The sequence below is a fragment of the Dipodomys spectabilis genome, unplaced genomic scaffold, assembly GCF_019054845.1.
Source record: "Dipodomys spectabilis isolate Male_0828 unplaced genomic scaffold, ASM1905484v1 ptg000145l, whole genome shotgun sequence".
In the NCBI taxonomy this organism is placed as follows: Eukaryota; Metazoa; Chordata; class Mammalia; order Rodentia; family Heteromyidae; genus Dipodomys; species Dipodomys spectabilis.
The window spans coordinates 6,366,995-6,385,970 of NW_024870822.1; the positions used below are offsets into that span (position 1 = coordinate 6,366,995).

General features: G+C 48.4%; 1 protein-coding gene across 2 annotated transcripts in view; it reads left to right on the forward strand.

The window, feature by feature from the left end:
* The first annotated feature begins 306 nt into the window (after positions 1-306).
* The window catches only part of Wt1 (WT1 transcription factor), a 49,795-nt gene continuing 31,125 nt past the window's right edge, over positions 307-18,976 (forward strand). Inside the window, exons 1-4 of one of the 2 annotated variants that reach the window (XM_042691686.1) lie at positions 307-835; positions 6,710-6,832; positions 7,217-7,319; positions 18,131-18,208. In XM_042691686.1, coding sequence (XP_042547620.1) covers positions 391-835; positions 6,710-6,832; positions 7,217-7,319; positions 18,131-18,208 — 749 coding nt within the window. In that variant the 5' untranslated portion in view covers positions 307-390. Of the gene's footprint in view, positions 836-1,920; positions 1,940-6,709; positions 6,833-7,216; positions 7,320-18,130; positions 18,209-18,976 lie in introns of those variants that run through there. The other variant, XM_042691687.1, reaches the window with a different exon arrangement.

Here is an 18,976-nt window from a genome sequence, read left to right on the forward strand (position 1 = left end):
AAGGAGTTCAAGGCAGCGCCCACACCCGGGGGCTCTCCGCGCCCAGATCGCCTGTGCGCTCCCCCCCTCCTTTCCCGTCCTCCCTCCCACTCTTTCACCCACCCACCCAGAGCCGGGACAGCAGCCCAGGAACCCCGGGTCCCGCCGCCTCCTTGCTGAAGCCCGGACTTCCTCCTCCTGCTGGGGCCCGCTCTTCCACGTGTGCCCCCCACCCCCCAAGCCGGCGTCCCGCACGCGCTCTACTTGGAACCCGGGTGCCTTCAGCATCCCGATCGGCGGAGGGGCCGAGGCCGGGGCAGCCTCCCCAACAACTTAGGCTCGGCCGAGTCCAGTGCCAAGCGTCCGCCGGGTCGGAGGAGCCGCAGGCTGTCGGGGTCTGAGCCGCAGCTAATGGGCTCCGACGTGCGGGACCTGAACGCGCTGCTGCCCGCCGTACCCTCGCTGGGGGGCGGCGGTGGCTGCGCCCTGCCAGTAAGCGGCGCGGCTCAATGGGCTCCGGTGCTGGACTTCGCGCCCCCGGGCGCTTCGGCTTACGGTTCCTTGGGTGGTCCGGCCCCGCCGTCGGCCCCGCCGCCTCCGCCGCCCCCGCCGCCGCCCCACTCCTTCATCAAACAGGAGCCCAGCTGGGGCGGCGCGGAGCCGCACGAGGAGCAATGCTTGAGCGCCTTCACCGTGCACTTCTCCGGTCAGTTCACCGGCACCGCCGGAGCCTGCCGCTACGGGCCCTTCGGTCCTCCCCCGCCGAGCCAGGCGTCCTCGGGTCAGGCTAGGATGTTCCCCAATGCGCCCTACCTGCCCAGCTGCCTGGAGAGCCAGCCCGCTATTCGCAACCAGGGTGAGTAACACCGGGGAGCGCCCCCTACGCGCGGGGCAGCTCGCCCCGGCCCGCCTCTCTCCTCGCCTAGCCTTTCTTTAATCCCAGCGCTTCTCCCCATGGAAGAAGTGGGAGCGGTTGTGGGGGGGTGGGGTGGAAAATGTGCTCTGGGGCATGAGCTCCCCTTCTCCTTCCCCCCACCCCCCGCAGAGCAAAACGCGGGAAACCCTTGATGAGTTCGCACGAGCCGGGAGGCCATCTGGGGGCCCCTAGGAGCCCGGCAATTCTGAGATCGAGAGTCATCAGGGCAGTGAAGAAGGAGATTCGGTATTCGGTATCTGGCCGTGTTGTCACGGGCATTGGGCTTTACCGATATCTAGGCCTCGGATTCCGATGGGAGCCAGGGCGAGGTGGACGGACTCTCCTTCCCTTCCCCCTCCCCAGGCTCCCTATCCTTCTTCTGCTAGGAGTATCCTAGTCCTTCCTGAGGTTTGAGGTCTCAGGCGCCCAGTAAGTATTGGGCTGCAAGCACTACACCGGAGTAAATGAATGGGCCACTATTTAGGTCTGTGTCTGGCATCTATCTCTTGGGTATGGAAAAACAGGCACCTCTCCAGGAGGCGCCAGGCACGCAGGCAGGCTACGGGGCTGGAAGAGAACCCGGTTTATCCGATTACAAATCATGTGGGACCTGGTCCCATCACAAGCAATGGGCTGAGGCCTTTTCTAGAGGTTCAGCTGGGAAGGTTTTTGTAGGAACTTGGGAGGGGGGGTCAGGACAAGAACAGGTTTGTTGGTCATCCTCAGTGATTGTGCGCAGGTGCCCCCCCCCAGACATGCGCAAATCTGTTGTTGTCTTATCTGGCATTGGCCTCAACCTCTCTTTCGGCAGAGCCCGTAGGGACCGCCTTGGGCCCAGCCACTGGAGTGAGATCTCTTTATTCTCATTTGACTTATTTGATATTGAGAACCCAAACGAATTGGGTGTATAATTAGATCTTTTAGGAAATGGTTTTGCGGATGTTTTTTTCCTGAAGTGTAAGAATTCGTACTGGTTTAAGGAGTGGGGGGGGTGGTTCTGAAGTGCGTGGGATGGGAGAAACAAAATGTGTGACCATCGCCAAGGTGCGGAAACTTTCACTTGGCCCTAAGGGTTCTGTTCTCACCAGCTCTCTCCCCGGCCTCCTAAATGGATGTCTTGAGGTCATTCCTCGTCTAGCCCGATTGTGGAGCACCTGGGCCATCCGAAGCCCTAGTGAAACCGAAACTGCCCCCTTCATCCAGGGCCTGCGGCCTGAGACCCACGGAGGAGTCTAGAGCAGATGCAAAGGCGTTCTGAGATTCTTTTGTGCTTGTTGCAACAGTGTAGTGTCGATCGCAGCCACTTTTTTTTTAACAGGCAACTGTTAAACTTGGCGAATCTCCAGGGCCCTTTGCTCTTTTTTGTAAAAGGAGAGCTAAGGTGGGCAACCTGGAGGTTGGGTCCTGATAAAACTATAGCCATAGGTGTGAAAGTCTGACTTCCCCAAGGCTCAGGGCAAGGGGCTGCCCACTGAAACATCACCCACTGGGAAGCGGAGCCACACAGGTGTGTGGTGTGAGTGAGACTGCTGGATGAGTGTTTGGAGAGGCTCCAGAGCTATCTGATCCAGTCCCCTGGGCTGCAAAATACTAGTGCACCATTCTCTTTTATTTAAGTTCATCTAAGTTCCTTTGGTACTTTTGAAACCTGGATTCTTGTTTGCCTTAGGCGCCTATGTCCAGCATTCTGCGGAAGTGCCTACACTTCCTTAGCCCCCCTTTTTCTCTCCCCCCTCTCTCTTTCTCTCTCTGTCTCCTCTCTGTCTCTCTCTCTCTCTCTGTCTCTCTCTCTCTCTCTCTCTCTCTCTGTGTGTGTGTAGTGTAGTGCAGTGTATAGACTTAAACCCCATGGGCACTGGGAAAACTCTTGAGTCTTCGCAAGTACACAGGCCAGGCTTCACTTGGGAACCAGCCAAAGCCCAGGATGGTCAGGTGAAGACATTTCACCAACCCTGCCCGTGCGGAAAACCCTGTGGAAAGACGTTTCCAAACTAGGACCTTTTCCTAGAAACTTGTTCCTATCCTCAGCCTACATTTTCCCTTCTAATCAAAACAAGGGGGTCACCCTGTCTAGCCCTTTGGACTCACTTGGCAGTTAGGAGCTGGAATTTGTGTGGTGTTTACAAGCCACTTTAGTCCCTATTTGTGTGTGTGTGTGTGTGTGTGTGTGTGTGTGTGTGTGTGCCGCCCCATCCCTCCCCACCACACTTGCTGGACCTGGGATTTGCACTCAAGGCTTGGGCACTATCCCCAGCTGCTTTTTTTTCCTCCCTTAAGGCTAGCACTCTACTACTTGAGCCACAGCTCCACTTCCCACTTTTGGGTGCATAATTGGAGATAAGAGTCTCATGGACTTTTCTGCTCTGGCTGACTTTGAACTGAGATCCTCAGATTTCAGCCTCCTGAATAGCTAGGATTATAGGTGTGAGACACTGGCACTTGGTTTCTAGTCCCTACTCTTTAAAAACGTCTTTAAAAAGTAGACAAGTAGGTTTTTAAGGTGGAAGATTCTTCCACAGTTAGTCCTTTGATTTAGGGGCTCCTGTAGCTCTCTCACCAGGAATCCAGGCCTGGTAGGTAGCTTGGGCTGGCAAAAGCTAAGGTGTCATTGTGATTATGGCCATCAGCACACCAAGCCCAAACTCCAAAGGAGAGGACTCTAGGCTGTTTGTCCTTCAGAATCCGGTCCATAGGCAAAGACACTTTCTGGTGCCCACTCACCCCTTCCAAAATTTCTTATAGGCGAAATAAATATAGTTGACAGACCAATCTTGTAAACATTAATTTAACTAACATTTAGCTTCTGTTTTGTGCCAGGTACTGGGGACTGAATGTTAATTGAGACAGTTGGTAGTGGCAGGAACTTTTGACAGAATCTCAAAGCCTGAGGCTGAAGGAACCTTCTTTCTGTACAAGGAAGAAAAAAGTCAGGCACTACCAGATGAAGTGTGCAAGAGATCTTTCAGGTTGTGACAGAGGTGGGATTTGAAACCACACTGTTTTCTGGGGCTCTGTAGCTGAAATGAATTTCCTCTATCCAATTTGGAGGTGCACTCCCTTGTCTGTGTTGATGGTTGCATGGTTTCTCAGAGCAGAAGTCGGGTAATGACTTCCCTCACCCTGGCTGGAATGCAAGGTTTAGAAAGGGGCCCAGAACAGACAAGGCTACTTTGCCACTCAGGTCCTGCTCCTCCATAGCCAGACTGGTAAACTGAAGTGCAAGGCCTTGGGCTTACTAGGCTATCCTAGGGTCATGTGGGGAGACAAGCTGAACCTGAGGGCCAAAGGCGCCCCCCTTTGGTCACATGGGAGAGGGTATTTCGTTGGGGGAGATTTCCTCCTATCATCCCCCTCCCCCCCCCCCCCCACATCGCAGCTACAGTGATCATTTTCAGCCTTGTGGGCACAATCATCCATTCTACCACAATCTGTCCATCTGTCCATTGTACCCCTCCACTCCTCCAGGGCCAGCTAGGCAAGGACCTGGGCTCCTTGGCAGCCACTGATGGGGGAGGGAGGCTCCGAGCCTCTTCTCTTCGAAGTCAAGGTTGCACTCCCCTCCCCGGCCCCCGACTAACCGTGGGAAAGGCGCTACCTTGGCTGCTGGGCCCTCCAGCCCCAAGGCCTGTACAAGGAGCCTTTGAACACACAGCTCCTTCGAGCCAGCAGCGGTTCCTCCCCCGGCTCCCGCCTTCACCCTCCCGGCCAGGCCCAGCTCAGGGGCCAAGGGACAGTGTGCCTCTAATCAGCCCCAGGTCTGATAAGCCTCTAATTAAAAGAGCCCTCAGTCCAGAGAGCGTTTTCAGCACTGCCCTTCCTGGGAGCCTCGAGGGAGAGTGGGTTCGAAGTCTGCTCGTTCAGAGAGTGGGCGCTAGGGAGCCTCGCGGGGCACCGGCATCCTTACGCGGGAGTTCGGGGGGCCATCGCAGAAGGAGCCGGCGGCCCAGGAAGCGCAGCCCAGCACCCCGCATCCTTAAGCAGCGGCTGTCCCACGTTGCACGGGGGCGTCCCCCCCCCCCGAAGTCATTGCCTGCTCTTCCGCTCGAAAATGGAGAAGGGTTCGTTTAGAGAAAATTTCTTTTGTTTCTTGTATTGCCCCTCTTCATTCAGAAGATGCCCTTGCAGATAGTCGGCTCTTTCTCTGGGCACAGATGGGCGCCTGGAGTCAAATTTCGTTGGGAGGCTCATTGGTAGGGTCGAGCTTCCACTTCCAAAAGGAAGTCGCAGCGCGCTCACTCGCGCCCGAGAGCTCGTGGGACGGGGGTTCTCTTTGCTCACTTACCAGGCGAGAAATGGAGGCTTTCTAGGGTCACGCAAATTTAAAACAAAAAACAAAAAACTCGTTTGCTTCCTAACACCCATCTGCGCACGGCGCGCGGCGCGTAAGCCGTGCGCTTGGCCTGTACCATTCAGGTGATTACGATTTTCTCTTTCCCTCCTTCTGGCTCGGAAACGCTACCACTATCTGGACTGTGTCTTTCTTGGCCCCGAGTGAACGATCGAATCTCGATTGTTGTCGGGGAGGGTGTCAACGACGCGCTTTGAAAGTGGACGTTAACTAAGCCTCTTGTTTTGGTACTGAGTTGTCGGGAACACTTGTTGCAGAACTTGGGTCAGACTCCGACAAGAGTGGGGGAAGTCTTTTGCCTGACTGGGATCTCAAGAAATTTTGTGGGATTTGGAGACCGATCGGAAGGAAGGGAAAGGGCCGAGGGGGGCGCGCTGGGGGAGGAGGAGGGGTTCAGTTGGCTTTGGCCCTGCAGGGCGGGAGCCGATGTGTGTCCGCTTGCCATTTGGCCAGGACTTTGGTATTCATCCTTTGGACCTTGAGCATAGAAGAGGCCCCACCCCAAGATTCAGGGTCTCAGGGCTGATCTTCAGTGTGGATGCCCTGTTCCCACGAGGAGCTAACAGCAGGGGTGAAGAGAGGGATGGAAGGATTGGGGATGGCACAAAGGAGTCATCGATTCCAAGTCATTTAATAACAATAATCATAACAGACTACGTTTTCCAATTGAGAAACAATCCTCCTTTTCTCGTGTTTTCGGGACAAAGAATAAACATGGAGCTTGGCTTCTCAGCAGGGAAACCGAGGCAGCACTAGGCACTGCCCTGGAAAGGAAAGGACACCTAGACATTTCCCTGAGCAGTTTCTGGCCTGTGGGACAAGGAAGCTGGCCACCAAAGCAGTGGTCCGAGTTGGACTTCCCTCTGCCCACAGAAAAGGGTCCTTCTTTTCTCCTCCAGCCCCCCACCCCCAACAGGGCCTCTGTTATGGTGTCAGGTTGTGCAGCCCCCAGACAGATAACATTACCCAGTAATTACTCTCCCCATTTAAAGTGCTGGCCATTTAACAGGCTCTGAGTAATTAATGAAAGTTGGTGCACGGGCTCCTGATTTACAGCTTAGAGTCAGCGTAGGGTCAAACTGAGCAGATTCATTTTGCTTGCCCACTGCAGCCTCCACGCTAAAGCCTAGGTGTTTGTTTTTCTGAGGGGGAAGATACTTTCTCCATCAAGCTGGTGAAGTTTTCATACTTTATGGGTACGGGAAGCTACAGTCACTGTGGAAGACCGGGTGTACATAGATTGGGAAAAAAGCAGGAGAGTCAGGATTTTAGTGGCCAAAGGCTGTCCCTGGGACTTAGGCTCTTCTGGACAGAAGTCTTGGTAGTTGAAGTGGTATATACACCCCTCCCTTGAAAGCCAGAATTTGAGGGGTCAGGCACTACTTCTTGCTGCTCTAATTCTGGTTTAGATCCTCTGCCTCTGTTTCCCCAAGAGTCACACGGATGTGTTTCTGTCGCTCTCTCAGGATACAGCACGGTCACCTTTGATGGGACACCCAGCTATGGCCACACGGCTTCGCACCACGCTGCGCAGTTCCCCAACCATTCCTTCAAGCACGAGGACCCCATGGGCCAGCAAGGCTCGCTGGGTAAGCAGGTGGGGTGGACGCAGGTCTTTCCCGCCTTTTGCACACCTCCCTCCTGGAATTTCCAACCCAGGGCACATTGGAGAAGGAAGAAGATATCCATCCAAAGGCACCTGGGAAATAAAGAGCCCACGCTATTTAAAAGAAAAAGATCCAGTCTTTTTCCATCCCCAATCCCAAAATGCCACTCCAAGTCTGCCAGTGTCCCGAGGATCTTTTCCAAGCCCCAGGGGGAATGCGTGCTAGGGGAAAGAAATCGGAGGTGGGTGGCCTCCGCTGGGCACCCTAGTGCCCCCCCAAAACTCAGTCTACTCTGTGCCCCACCTTGCACAATGCCCCTCAACCTTGGGATCGCCCTCACTCCGTGGTCCTCGGCTCTTTTCTCAGGCGAGCAGCAGTACTCGGTGCCGCCTCCGGTCTATGGCTGTCACACGCCCACCGACAGCTGCACGGGCAGCCAGGCTCTGCTGCTGAGGACGCCCTACAGCAGGTAAGAAGGCGCGCGGGGGACGGGGTGTGGGTAACCACCACGCGGGAGAGGGGCCTGGAACCGGCAGACACCCCTCCCTGCCTCTCCCTCCCCCTGGCAGCCCTGACTGCAAGATTCACAGGGGTCTTGGGAGACAAAGAATGCCTTAATTTCACCCAGCCACTTGAAGCAAATTAAAGTAGATCTCCCCTGCAGATTAGTCTTGTTTTGATTCTAGTTGAGAGCAGTTTCTGTACGGGGCTGAGGAAGAGGGAACTGTACGTGGAGGAGTTACTTTTATAAGGGACTTTATGGGGAGGCCTTTAATTTCCTCCCGACTAGAGATTAAACACAAGAGTCCATTCCCGCGCGATTCTCCTCAAGCTCCTTCGTCCCCAGTGGGTCTCACTGGACGCTACTATTACTATTGGCCGGGGCCGGCCAAGGCCAGCTACTCCTCAACTCCGTAGACTTCAACCTGCGGTAGTGTTTCGTGGGCTGTCCGTGGAGGCAAGGTTGCCGGGATCATAGTGGGATCTTCGTGGGGTCCCGCGTGGGGACGCGCCGGCCCACCCACGCCTTTCTAGTTCCAGAGAGTGGAAGCCCCCAACCTGTTCCCCATTTGGGTAGCCTCTCCCCGCCCCTCCCCGCCCTGCGCCCCTGCCCGGGCTCTTCTCTCTCTCGCTCTATTTTCTATCGTCTCTCTCCCCCTCCCCGCCCCCCAATTTATTCTTCAACTTTGGGTGAACTTGGCCGGCATCCCGCGTCTCCGATAGGGTTGCTAAGTAACTGCGGCGCACACCGGGGCCTGCGCCGCACGAGAAGGTGGGGCGGGGGTGGGGTGGGGGTGGGAAGGGGCGGCCGGCGCTCGGTGCAGCCGGGGATTGGGCGCACATTAGCTCATAGCTTCCTCCTCCCGCGGGTGCTAAGGGGCTCCTGACACCAACTGCCCCCAACCCATCCCCACCCTCCCGCCCCGCTGCGCCAGGACCCGGGGCTGACGTCAAGGGAAGGAGGCAGTGAGGTCATGAAGGAAGGAAGAGCGCCTGCTTTGGGAGGCGGGGTGGGGGCATGGCTGCGCCGGGGGACCTCCAGGTGGAGGAGGGGCGCGTCCCAGCTGTGGGGTTCTGCTCCGCTGTTCATCACCGTGGTCGAGGCTGGTTTTGGAGGCCCCCCCCCCCCCCCACAGGTTCTGAGTACTGACTGGGTCACACCTTCGCCTGGGTGTGTGTGTGTGGATTTTGGAAACCCTCCTTTTGATCTAGAAATCCATCTGGCAACTCACCTCGCATTTGGGATTCCATTGCCCCCACTCGCCTGATTTGTGTAGAAGGAAGAGAAATCTCCAGCTGTGCGGATAAAGGATCCCACCACACATCCTTTTTATCCTTCTTTAGCTGGACACTGGAAACCAATTCTATTACTATTGTGGCCCTGCAGACCCCGTGCCCTGCCCTCCCCAACCAAGCCCTCCACGTCAGGGCTTCCCCTCTGGGGGTCCAGGCACCGCAATGGGTTCGGGATTCACATCCATTCTGGGCTGTAAACCTCCTCCCTTATCAGAACCGCCGCAGCTGGGCTACTGACATCCTTCTGGAGCAGCTGCTCCGGCCGCTGCCCATTGTCAGGGTGTCACTGCGGTTATTCTGGTAGCTGTAAGGGGTGGGGGGCAGCTGGGCCCGTTCCCCACAGGAAGACCTTGGCCTACCTCTGTGCCTCCGCTTCTTGTAGACCGAGCCTGGTTTTCATCCCAGGCTAGAGGAAGACCTTGGTGTGGGAGCGAGCGGGCATTGTTGAGAGGGGTGGATCCCTCCTTTGGGGAAGGAGGGGTGGGGAGACTGGGAGGTATTGCTGTCTCTGGCAATAGTGATGCTGCTGCATCCTTTCCTCTCCTTTCTGCCAAGCCTAGACTAGCTCAAGGACACGACTAAGAAAAGACCCATCAAAGGAGATGAGCAGCCCAGAAAGAGGAGGCTGGGATCAAATGGATGACCACCATTTGTTTTATTCAAGTTCTCCAAAGAGAATCCCTTTGATGGCTTTTGACTTAAGGTGTTTGTGACTTTTCAGATTTTTAACTTTGTGGTGCTGAGGATTGAAGCTAGTGCTTCATGAATTAATATTACACAATCAACTATACTATTCAATAGTATATATATATATATATATATATATATACATACATACATATAACTTTCACATTTTCTAATCATTTTTCATTGACCATTGTAGGAAACGATTAAAAAAAATCAGATTCATCTTTCAGAAATAGTTGTTTATCTTTTTCTTCTGGGCATTTTTTTCCTTCTGGGTAATTCTGGAGCTTTCTTTGGTCTGTTTGTATGTGTATCTCATAAAAATACAATTTTCTCCTGTTATACAATTTTCCTAAATAGAAACATCTCAAAAATCTTGTGACTCTCTCCTCATAGGAAACCTGTTTGATCCTTTGAAGTGTGCACTCTGAGCCTTTGAAGCTCAAGGTCTGATCTCTTCTGGAGTGTGATGAATGACCAGGAACAAGGATATCTTAACACTGAATTTGTGAACCATTGTCACTGTGAGCAGTGGGGGTATTTCCTTCTTTCCAATTCCCCAAAAATGTTTGAAGTGCAGTTAAATGCTTCTGTGATTGTAATGTTTGAAAACCATAGAAAATATTAGAAAAATTTGCTCAATAGTTTAATTTTTTAGATATTCTATTAATCCACTGTTTTTTTAGATGTAATCTTGGGACCACCTAGGAATGGCTTTCCTTATATTTAGTATACCTTGTTGCAAAAAGCTGAGAGACTCAGCTTTTTCATCAACAAAGCTTTTGGTTGGAGATAACGAAGTCTGGGGACCTAGGTTCCCTTTCAAACCTGAAAGGAATATCTGGGACACAAAATAAGCAGTATTCAATGGGGGGTTGCTTTGAGGAGAGCCTCAAAATTCCAGCTCTTTCTTTATCCCTGCAGAATCCCCTCCTCTGAGGTGATAGATTTGAGGAATTCGCAGTTACACACTGAGAAGCTAGAGGTCCCCATCCTCCATACCACCCTACCCCATACCTGTGCAAAAATACTGAGAGTGGGTGGAGTATTAACTAAATGTCACTAAGCCATCTGAAGCCAGATGCTAATTCTTACTGAACTGAGAAATTGAACTGGTTGAACACATAGTCCCCGGAAGAATAACCCCTGACTATGTGCTACTGTGCACTAGGCTAAGTGCTTCCTTCAATTTGCTCACTTCATCCTTCTGGCCACTTTATGAGGCAAGCACTATAATCTTCATTTTACTGAGGTGTAAATAAATTCAGAGAATTGGTGTAACTTTTTCAAGGTCACGCAGCAAGTGAGCCTTGAAACCAGGATCTGATGTCCAATCTCTCTGATTTCAATGCTCAAGACTGCTCTGAATCAGAGTGATTCTGGAGTCAGCATTCTTCATGTGGATCATTCCTCTCTGCAGTCCATGCTAGCAACTTTGGGTGATAAATAACAAGAGTAAATGTGCATATTTACTATGTGCCACTGGTAAGCACCTTACACGTATGAACTTCTTTAGTCTACACGGTACTTGGAGGTGGTCAATGGCTCATCACCTGTATTTTACAGAGGAACAAACAGGCACTGCAAGGTGAATTTCTCCAGAGTGGCATGGAAATGGACAGAATTGCTGTTTAAACTCAAGAAAGCAAGTCTCCCAAATCTCATCTATTATCCCCTGCACCTGCTTCTATTCATATGACCAAGTGCCCTTCTCTTTATGTAGCTGACATCTGGCTTGGTCTTGTTTGAGGATGGACTATGTTTCCCACCGTTGTGAAAGCCCCATTTAGTTTACCTACAGGTCTCTCTAGAAAGCTTTTAGTAGTTTGGGGGTTGTATTTTTTTCTGATGAGTATGAGTAGGAACAGATTTGAGCCTTTTCCTGAAATCCTAACTTACCAAGTAGCTTTTACAAGCCTCAGACTTCTCTAGCTTGTCTCTACCTCTGGAGTAAGATGAACTCCTGGAGTACCTAAAAGAATTTCAGGCAGAGACCTATCTCCCTGTCCATCCTATCCCAGGAAGAGCAACCCTGATGGGGGACCAGAGGCAAGCTCTAGGGAAAGGTGGAGCCCATGATCTCATGAAGAAGGGGAGACTAACTCATTAAAGCAATATCCAATTTCTTTTTCTTTTCTTTTTTCTTTTTTCTTTTTGCCAGTCATGGTGCCTGAACTCTGGGCCTGAGCACTGTCCCTCAGCTCTTCAGCTCAAGGCTAGCGCTCTACCACTTGAACCATAGCACCACTTCTAGCTTTTTCTGCTTATGTGGTGCTGAGGAATCGAACCCAGGGCCTCATGCATGCAAGGCAAGCACTCTACCACTGAGCCACCTTCCCAGCCCCAGCAATATCCAATTTCTACCTAGAAAAGGCAGCTAGCAAGGCTAGCTCCCTCTTCCCTCTGCTTCTCTTGTGTTTTGACCCTCCTTGAATTCCCAGTCCATGACTGTGCCCACTTCCTGGATCCATCCTCATAGCTACTTTGACAAATTCTGAGCATTGTGTTTGAAACATGTTTCCATTTGTACTAAACTGGGTTTTTTTTTAAAAGACATTCCAGTCTTTCCCTTTTTCTCTTTTGCTCTTATCATTGCATCTTTCTCTTAAACTATTATCTTCAAGTACAAAGGAGTTTCCATTCAACTTATCAATTTATGAGTATAATGCATCATAATCAATATGTATATCTTTTTTATTTTTAACTTCACAGTGCTATCAGCTCAAATGATAGTATTTCCTTGAATCCTACTTTTGCCCATTAGCAGCTAACACTGCTTCAACTGTGGAAGCAATCATTGTTGGGTTGAGTATTTTTAACTGAGTGTTGTTGATGCCTAAATAGTGATGTTGTTGATGGAATCAGTGAGTCATTGAGATATCTTTTTAGAAGCCATACACTTTCTGTGGAATCTTAGGATCTACAGAGCTACAACTTCCACTTGGGCTTCAACATAAGAAGAAATTCGATAAGCTGATGATAGCTCATGCCTGTTATCCTAGTTACCCAGGAGGCTGATATCTGAGGATAACAGTTCAAAGCCAGCTTGGGCAGGAAAGGCTGTGACATTCTTACCTCCAATTAGCCACCTAAAAACCCGAAGTGGTTTTTAGGTCATCCGCTCAAGAGTAGCAGATCACTAGCTTTGAGCCAAAATGCTCGGAGATAGCACCCAGGCCCTGAATTCAAGCCCCATGGCTGACCCCCCCACCTCCAAAAAAAAAAGAAAAAAAAGAAATCAAGTGACAATTCATGGACCAAGGAGACAAACTCATCATTTACAATGCCTAATTTTACTTGTGTATCTATGTGTATCTTACACAGCATTTCACCAGTAGGCAGAAGGAGGAAGGAGGGAAGTGGTTTCCAGGGTGGTGGGGAATGTTATCAAAGATTGAGGCTTGAATTGATCCTGTCTCCAGGGAAGGGGACATATTTAGTTCCAAGTATTCCTGTAACTTTTGTGCTGACCCAGTGTTTATTAATAGAAATTGAATCCCCAGTGGGTTTTTCTTTGATTAGCTGGTGAGCTTGCAAGAGATTACAATACCAAAAGAGTGTCTATGGAATAATTATTTACCATGGCCTGCTGGGTAGAAAGTTCAGGGCGGGCAGCCTCCAAGGCGCCGTGGAGGGAAGAGCGCAGGAAGAGGGCTGTGTGGATATCTACTTGCAGCCTTCTCTGTGAGCCTCTTGCTTGGCAGGTCTAGACAAAGCTTCTGAAATCTCTCCCTTGGTACAAGGCAGGGTCAGGATAGCAGAAAGATCATGAGTTCTGATCACAGCTGCTAGGTGTCTTTGTCCTCCCCCCCTCCCCCCCTGCTTTCTTGGCATTTAAAACATTTTCAAAACTATTTCTACCAAGTTGCCATTTAGGCTAGTAAACATGTGGTAGAAAAAAGTCTGAAGCTCTACTGGGTTAGATGGTTCTGATCCAGTGGTGACATGAATCTTTTCCCTTGTTCTGTTGAACACAGTCAGCACACTTAAAGATAAAAACATTCTCGAGTCACTCATGCATTTGAATTGTGGATGAGTTCTGGTCTAGATAATAGCTTAGCTGTTTTTCTTTTCTTCCTTTCTTTTCCTACAGAGGTCGAGAACTCAGTATTACTGCAGTCCAGGCCAAAACAAACGCTATATGATCTACTACTGATTTCCTTTTAAGTTCCTCTTTTTGCTAGGACGGACTTCCTTTTATTTTACTCCAACTTGCATTAATCCCAGTTATAGAAGTTTTTTTTCCCTCTCTCTCTTGCTTCTAACTTCAAACATTTCTCACATAGGAAACAAGTGACTTTCAAAAAAAAAAAAAGATCTACTTATAAAAATAAAGGACATCGTGACTTTTGGAATATGTTTTGGCAGCATGCAATTTCAGAGTTCATTTCCGACCAGGCGGAGCTAGACAGTTGGAGCTGAAATGCCTACGTGACTGCTATGGTTATTGTGAGTGAGATCACCTGTTTGTCCAGTTTCCTTTGGGAATGAGGTAGTCGACACCTAGAGAGGCCATTTAATAATGAGATGCTTCATTTGCCAGAAGCCATATGTTCCCTGAAAGGTGGCTGCCCTTTCTTTGGGTTTCCATGGTAAGAGCTGGGTGTTGACCGATTGCCCAAAGAGATCAGAGCCTGAACATACTTAGACCCAGTATTTTTAGCTCAAGTTCACATTCTGTCCTTTCTCCAGCCGTCGTTACTGTCATTGACTTGCGGAGGAGAAAGGTTGTGCCAGTCTCGCTGATTCTCCGAGCCACCTCGAAGATCCAGCCAGCGGTGAAAATTGTGCTGTGATCTGATCGCTGGCCTCAGGAAACCTTGTAGTAGCTTGGGAATTTTCTAGAAGTCCTTTTCTCCCATCTGTCTTCATCAGCTTCTTTCCTCTTCCAGGGTTTGTAGGCTGGGCTACCAGGACAAGTTGAATCACAAAGTGGGACGTTTTACTGAGATCATAGTTAATTGAAGAAGAAGTACTGTGATTAGTGTGTGAAGAAGAAGTATTGTGGTTAGTGTGAGGGATAGGTTACAGTGGGCATCCTGCCCGATCGCAGTGTCTGTGATTCTGACGGTCCCATGGGCATGTTCTCTTCTTTTTCTTCCTTCTCCTCCTCCCCTCGTTCCTCCTCCTCCTCCTCCTTTTGTGTCATCATCATCATCGTCGTCGTCATCATCATCATCATCATCATTTTATTACAATAGTGAGAAGACTAGGTTCAGAGGTCAGATAATAAATCCCAAAGGGGCAGAGCTAGGAGGGGTGGTAATCAGTTATGCCAACATTAGTTGGCAGTTTTCATCTGACAAATGGAGGTCATACTTATTATTATTACTATTACTATTATTATTATTATTTTTGTCAGTTGCGGGGCTTGAACTCAGGGCCTGGGCACTGTCCTTGAGCTCTTTTTGTTCAAGGCTAATGATCTACCACTTTGAGCCATAGCACTACTTCCAGTTTTCTGGTGGTTAATTGGAGATGAGTCTCATGGACTTTCTTGTCCAAGCTGTCTTTGAACCGCAATCCTCAGATCTCAGCCTCTTGAGCAGTTAGGATTACATGCATGAGCCACCACTACCTGGCAGAGATTATACTTATACTGACCTCACAAAGGTGTTGTGAGCTGTATTGAGAATGTATGAAACTGTAGGACACAATTTGATAGGTTAGAAAAAGAAATCAGTCAATTTTCAGTTATCGTATCATTTTTTTTAAAGAGCCCTTACCTTCTTCGAGTTTCACATAATCCCTGTAAAATGAGATTAAGACAAATATTCTTATTCGACATTTGAGAAAACTTACCTGTGATATGCCCAGTGTCCTAAAACTGACCATTGCTTAACAAAACATAATATAAGCTGTATGTGTAAGTTGCAACTTGCTAGTTAACCACATAAAATTTGTTTTTAAAAAGTGAAACTAATTTTAAAATATTTTACACAACCCACTATAGCAAAAATCTTATTTCAGTGTGTGGCACCAGCTGAGTTTCTGGTGCTCAGTGGCCACACATAGCCAATGACTTCTGTACTGGGCATTGTGGAACAGAGGATTTACTATGTATCCAGAAGGAAGACCTACACATCACACAAATGTGCATACACACAGGTACACATACACACACACACACACACACACACACACACACACACACACACACACACGACACTGACCCTATATTTGAGCAGGTTTGCCTTCTGGGGACAAAAGGATTGCCCTTAAAAAATGCTTTGTCTTTGGATTCGTTCTAGATAGAGCTACTGTGGAACCCATGGAACTATGCTTTGAGTCCTTTGAGAAAAATCCTAAATAATAAAGTTAGATATTTGTGCAATCACTCTGCCATCCATCTTTATTTCCCAAACCTCTTGAAAGCGATCAGCTTCTTAGTCATATGCAAGAGTTAAATAACTGCAGAAAGATCTTACACCCCTAACAGGGTCCAGGAAAATTGTCAACAGAGGCTGAGTGATTTTAGTGAGTGGACAATCTTTTAAAAAAAATTAGTGACAAAAAATATAGAGCTACCTGGGGAATACAATGTCTGTTAGCCTGTTAGCTGAGATTAATGGCAAGATTAATAAATGGGTTGCTTGATGAAAAGGCACAGGAGAACAAAAACCAGTGGAGAGATTGTGGAGGAGGACACATATTAATGGACTGTCAGCCCAAAGAAAGTTCAAGAAACTCTCCTGTGGTAAATGCAGCAGGCTGGCACTTCTAATAAAAGTTGGGGTTTTTCAGGAATTAATTACATCAGCCTTACAGCAAGAATTTGTGGAATTGCAAAATGTAGTGGCACAGGCCAGCACGGGCCGCTGCTGCAAATCAGGAAGCTGCAGGGAAAGAGAGTCATTTTTTTTCATTGATATGTAGGATATTGTAGTAGCATAATAGCCAGTCAGACGCAGGATGAATGATGGGGTCCAGATATTCACTGACTAATGAAACTACACATACTTTGAGTTTGCAGTCACTCCACTTTTCATATGCAAAATTCACTCCTGGATCCGATTTCCTTCTTATCCTGTATACCCGACACAGGAGTTCTAAATAATTTTCAGAGTGATTATATGTGAGTCAAATAGACTCTACCATGATTTATCAAGGTATGTCAAGAGATTACACGGTATTCATTTCTTCCCAGTTGCTGTAATTTCTCTCAAGCCCCCTCCCCGCCCCGCCATGTTCCCAGTTTAGTTGGCTGAAGAACACTCTTTCTGAATTAAAAATTCCTCTTGCTTCTGTCAATAAAGCAGCAGAAAGGAATGCCATGACGAGATAGAGACTGTCTAGGGTTTGTGATCTGGTATCACACCCTAGATACTGTTTCTTATCTCCTTTCATGTCTGCCATGAAGGTAGAGTGAAAATTTTCTCTATGATGTGTTTAAAACCAAAGGTTCCCAGAAAAACCATTAATCTCTGGGGTTTCAGATTTCATAATTAACTATTTAAGATCAGGTCTAAATTTATTCCTACTTGAGCTTGGTAGTGTTGGAGATGTTTAGTAATTGATTTGTGTGCTCGTTTGCTAGGAGTAAGATAAATAAAGGGACAATGAGAGCTTTTGGTGTTTTATTTTCTCCTTTGGGGTCTTATTGTAAATAATTAATTGTGCCTATATCTATCTATCTTTCTTTCTATCTATCTATCTATCTGTCTGTCTGTCTGTCTGTCTGTCTGTCTGTCTGTCTATCTATTTAATTTATTGCCAGTAATGGGGCTTGAACTCAGGGCCTAGGCATCCTCCCTTAGCTATCCTCTGAAAACTGGTGCTCTACCATTTAAGCCATACCTTCCAGCTTTTTGCTGGCTCATTGGGATTGTCTTCAAACCAGGACCCTCAGATCTCAGCCTTCTGAGTAGGTAGGCAGTGAGCCACCAATGTCTGGCCAGATGGGGGAGGCGGGGGAGAGGTCCATACTGTATTTGACTTGTACAAGGATTGTAAATCCTGTAGAGAGCAATTCTTTCAGCTGTGCAAGGATTTTATCACCATCTTCTGCTTGTCACATCCTTTTGAATCAGCCCATCCATCACCCATCACTCTGTGACTTTTAGACCCTCATAATCCACAAGATACTTATCCTTTTGATTAAAACAACTTAATGGCCTTTTCATGAATAATTAATCTGCTGTCTTTTTCCTCTCAGTTTCAGGCTTTTAACTTTAATGTTGAGTTATCCAGCCTGTGTTGCCTTTCAAAGTCTCACTTTTCTTACCCTCTTTTCAAGGTTTACCTCTTCAGAAACTCCATTGTTTGGTGTTCTAAGGTGTTTTCATTTACTTCTTTCTTTTCTTTTCCCTCCCCCCTTCCTTCTTTTCCTCCTTTCTCTTTTAAATCTTCTGCTGTATGGGAAATGAATAACTGTGTAGAGGTCTATGGAGTGAAATGAAAGTCATTTCAGACAAGTATACTCTATTATTCTACAAAATGTTGTGGCTTATAAACACAAGCTAAAACTCCATTGCTTTGTCTTTGGTGCCAGTCCTAAGGCTTGGACTCAGGGTCCGAGTTCTGTCCCTTAGCTTTTTCACTGTAGGCCAACACTCTACCACTTGAGCCACAGCTCCACTTCTGGCCATTTGGTAGTTTATTGGAGATAAGAGGCTTAGAGACCTTACTGCCCAGGCTGGCTTGGAGCATCAGTCCTCAGATCTCAGCCTCCTGAGTAGCTAGGATTCAGGCATGAGTCACCAGCACCCAGCAAGAAACAATTGCATGTGCGTGCATGTGGGCGTGTGTTTGTGTACATGTATTTGTGTATTTCTAATTCTGGATGTTTTCCAACAGTGACAACTTGTACCAAATGACTTCCCAGCTGGAATGCATGACCTGGAATCAGATGAACCTTGGAGCCACCTTAAAGGGGTAAGCACTTTACTTCAACAGTATGTATACCCGTTCAAACAATTTCCAGGTGCTTTCTCACTTGTGGAAGGAGCACAGTACAGAAAAATGGGCCTACCTCTCTGGAGCATTATGATGCTCTTTTGTCTACTTCATGGATTATGTTCAGCATCAAATTTTCAAAAATGTAAAAGGGATTTTTTTTTTGGTCTGGAGCAGGGAAATTGGGATACCGAGCCTTGTCTTGCTGAATGTTTTAGAATTCTTCACAGATGTCGTGTCCATGTAACCTCATTTAACGTTTATGTTTTGCTAGTGCTATCGCAGATGTTAACCATTACATTATCTTTTCAAGAAATGCTTTGCATGTACAAAATCCAGGATCCAAATTTGTATCTGTGTGAGGATGATTTGAACAATCCAAAGCTAGACATGCTCACTCTTGTTGCAAGCGACAGTTTTTGCTCATGCATGATGTATGATCATCGTAGGGAGAAGACAGTTGCTGAACCAGAGTAGAGGCTTTGTATTTGTAAAATGAAGGAAGGATGAAAGGAAGGAAGGAAGGAGGGGAGGAAGGAAGGAAAGAATGAAGGAAGGAATGAAGAAGGAAGGAGGGGAGAGAAGGAGGGAAGAAAGGAGGACAGAAGGAAGAGAGGAAGAAGGGAAGGGAAGAGATGGAAGGAAGGAAAGAATGAAGGAAGGAATGAAGGAAGGAAGGAGGGGAGAGAAGGAGGGAAGGAAGAAGGAAGGAAGGAAGAGCAGGCTTTCAATGGTGAGAGAACTCGC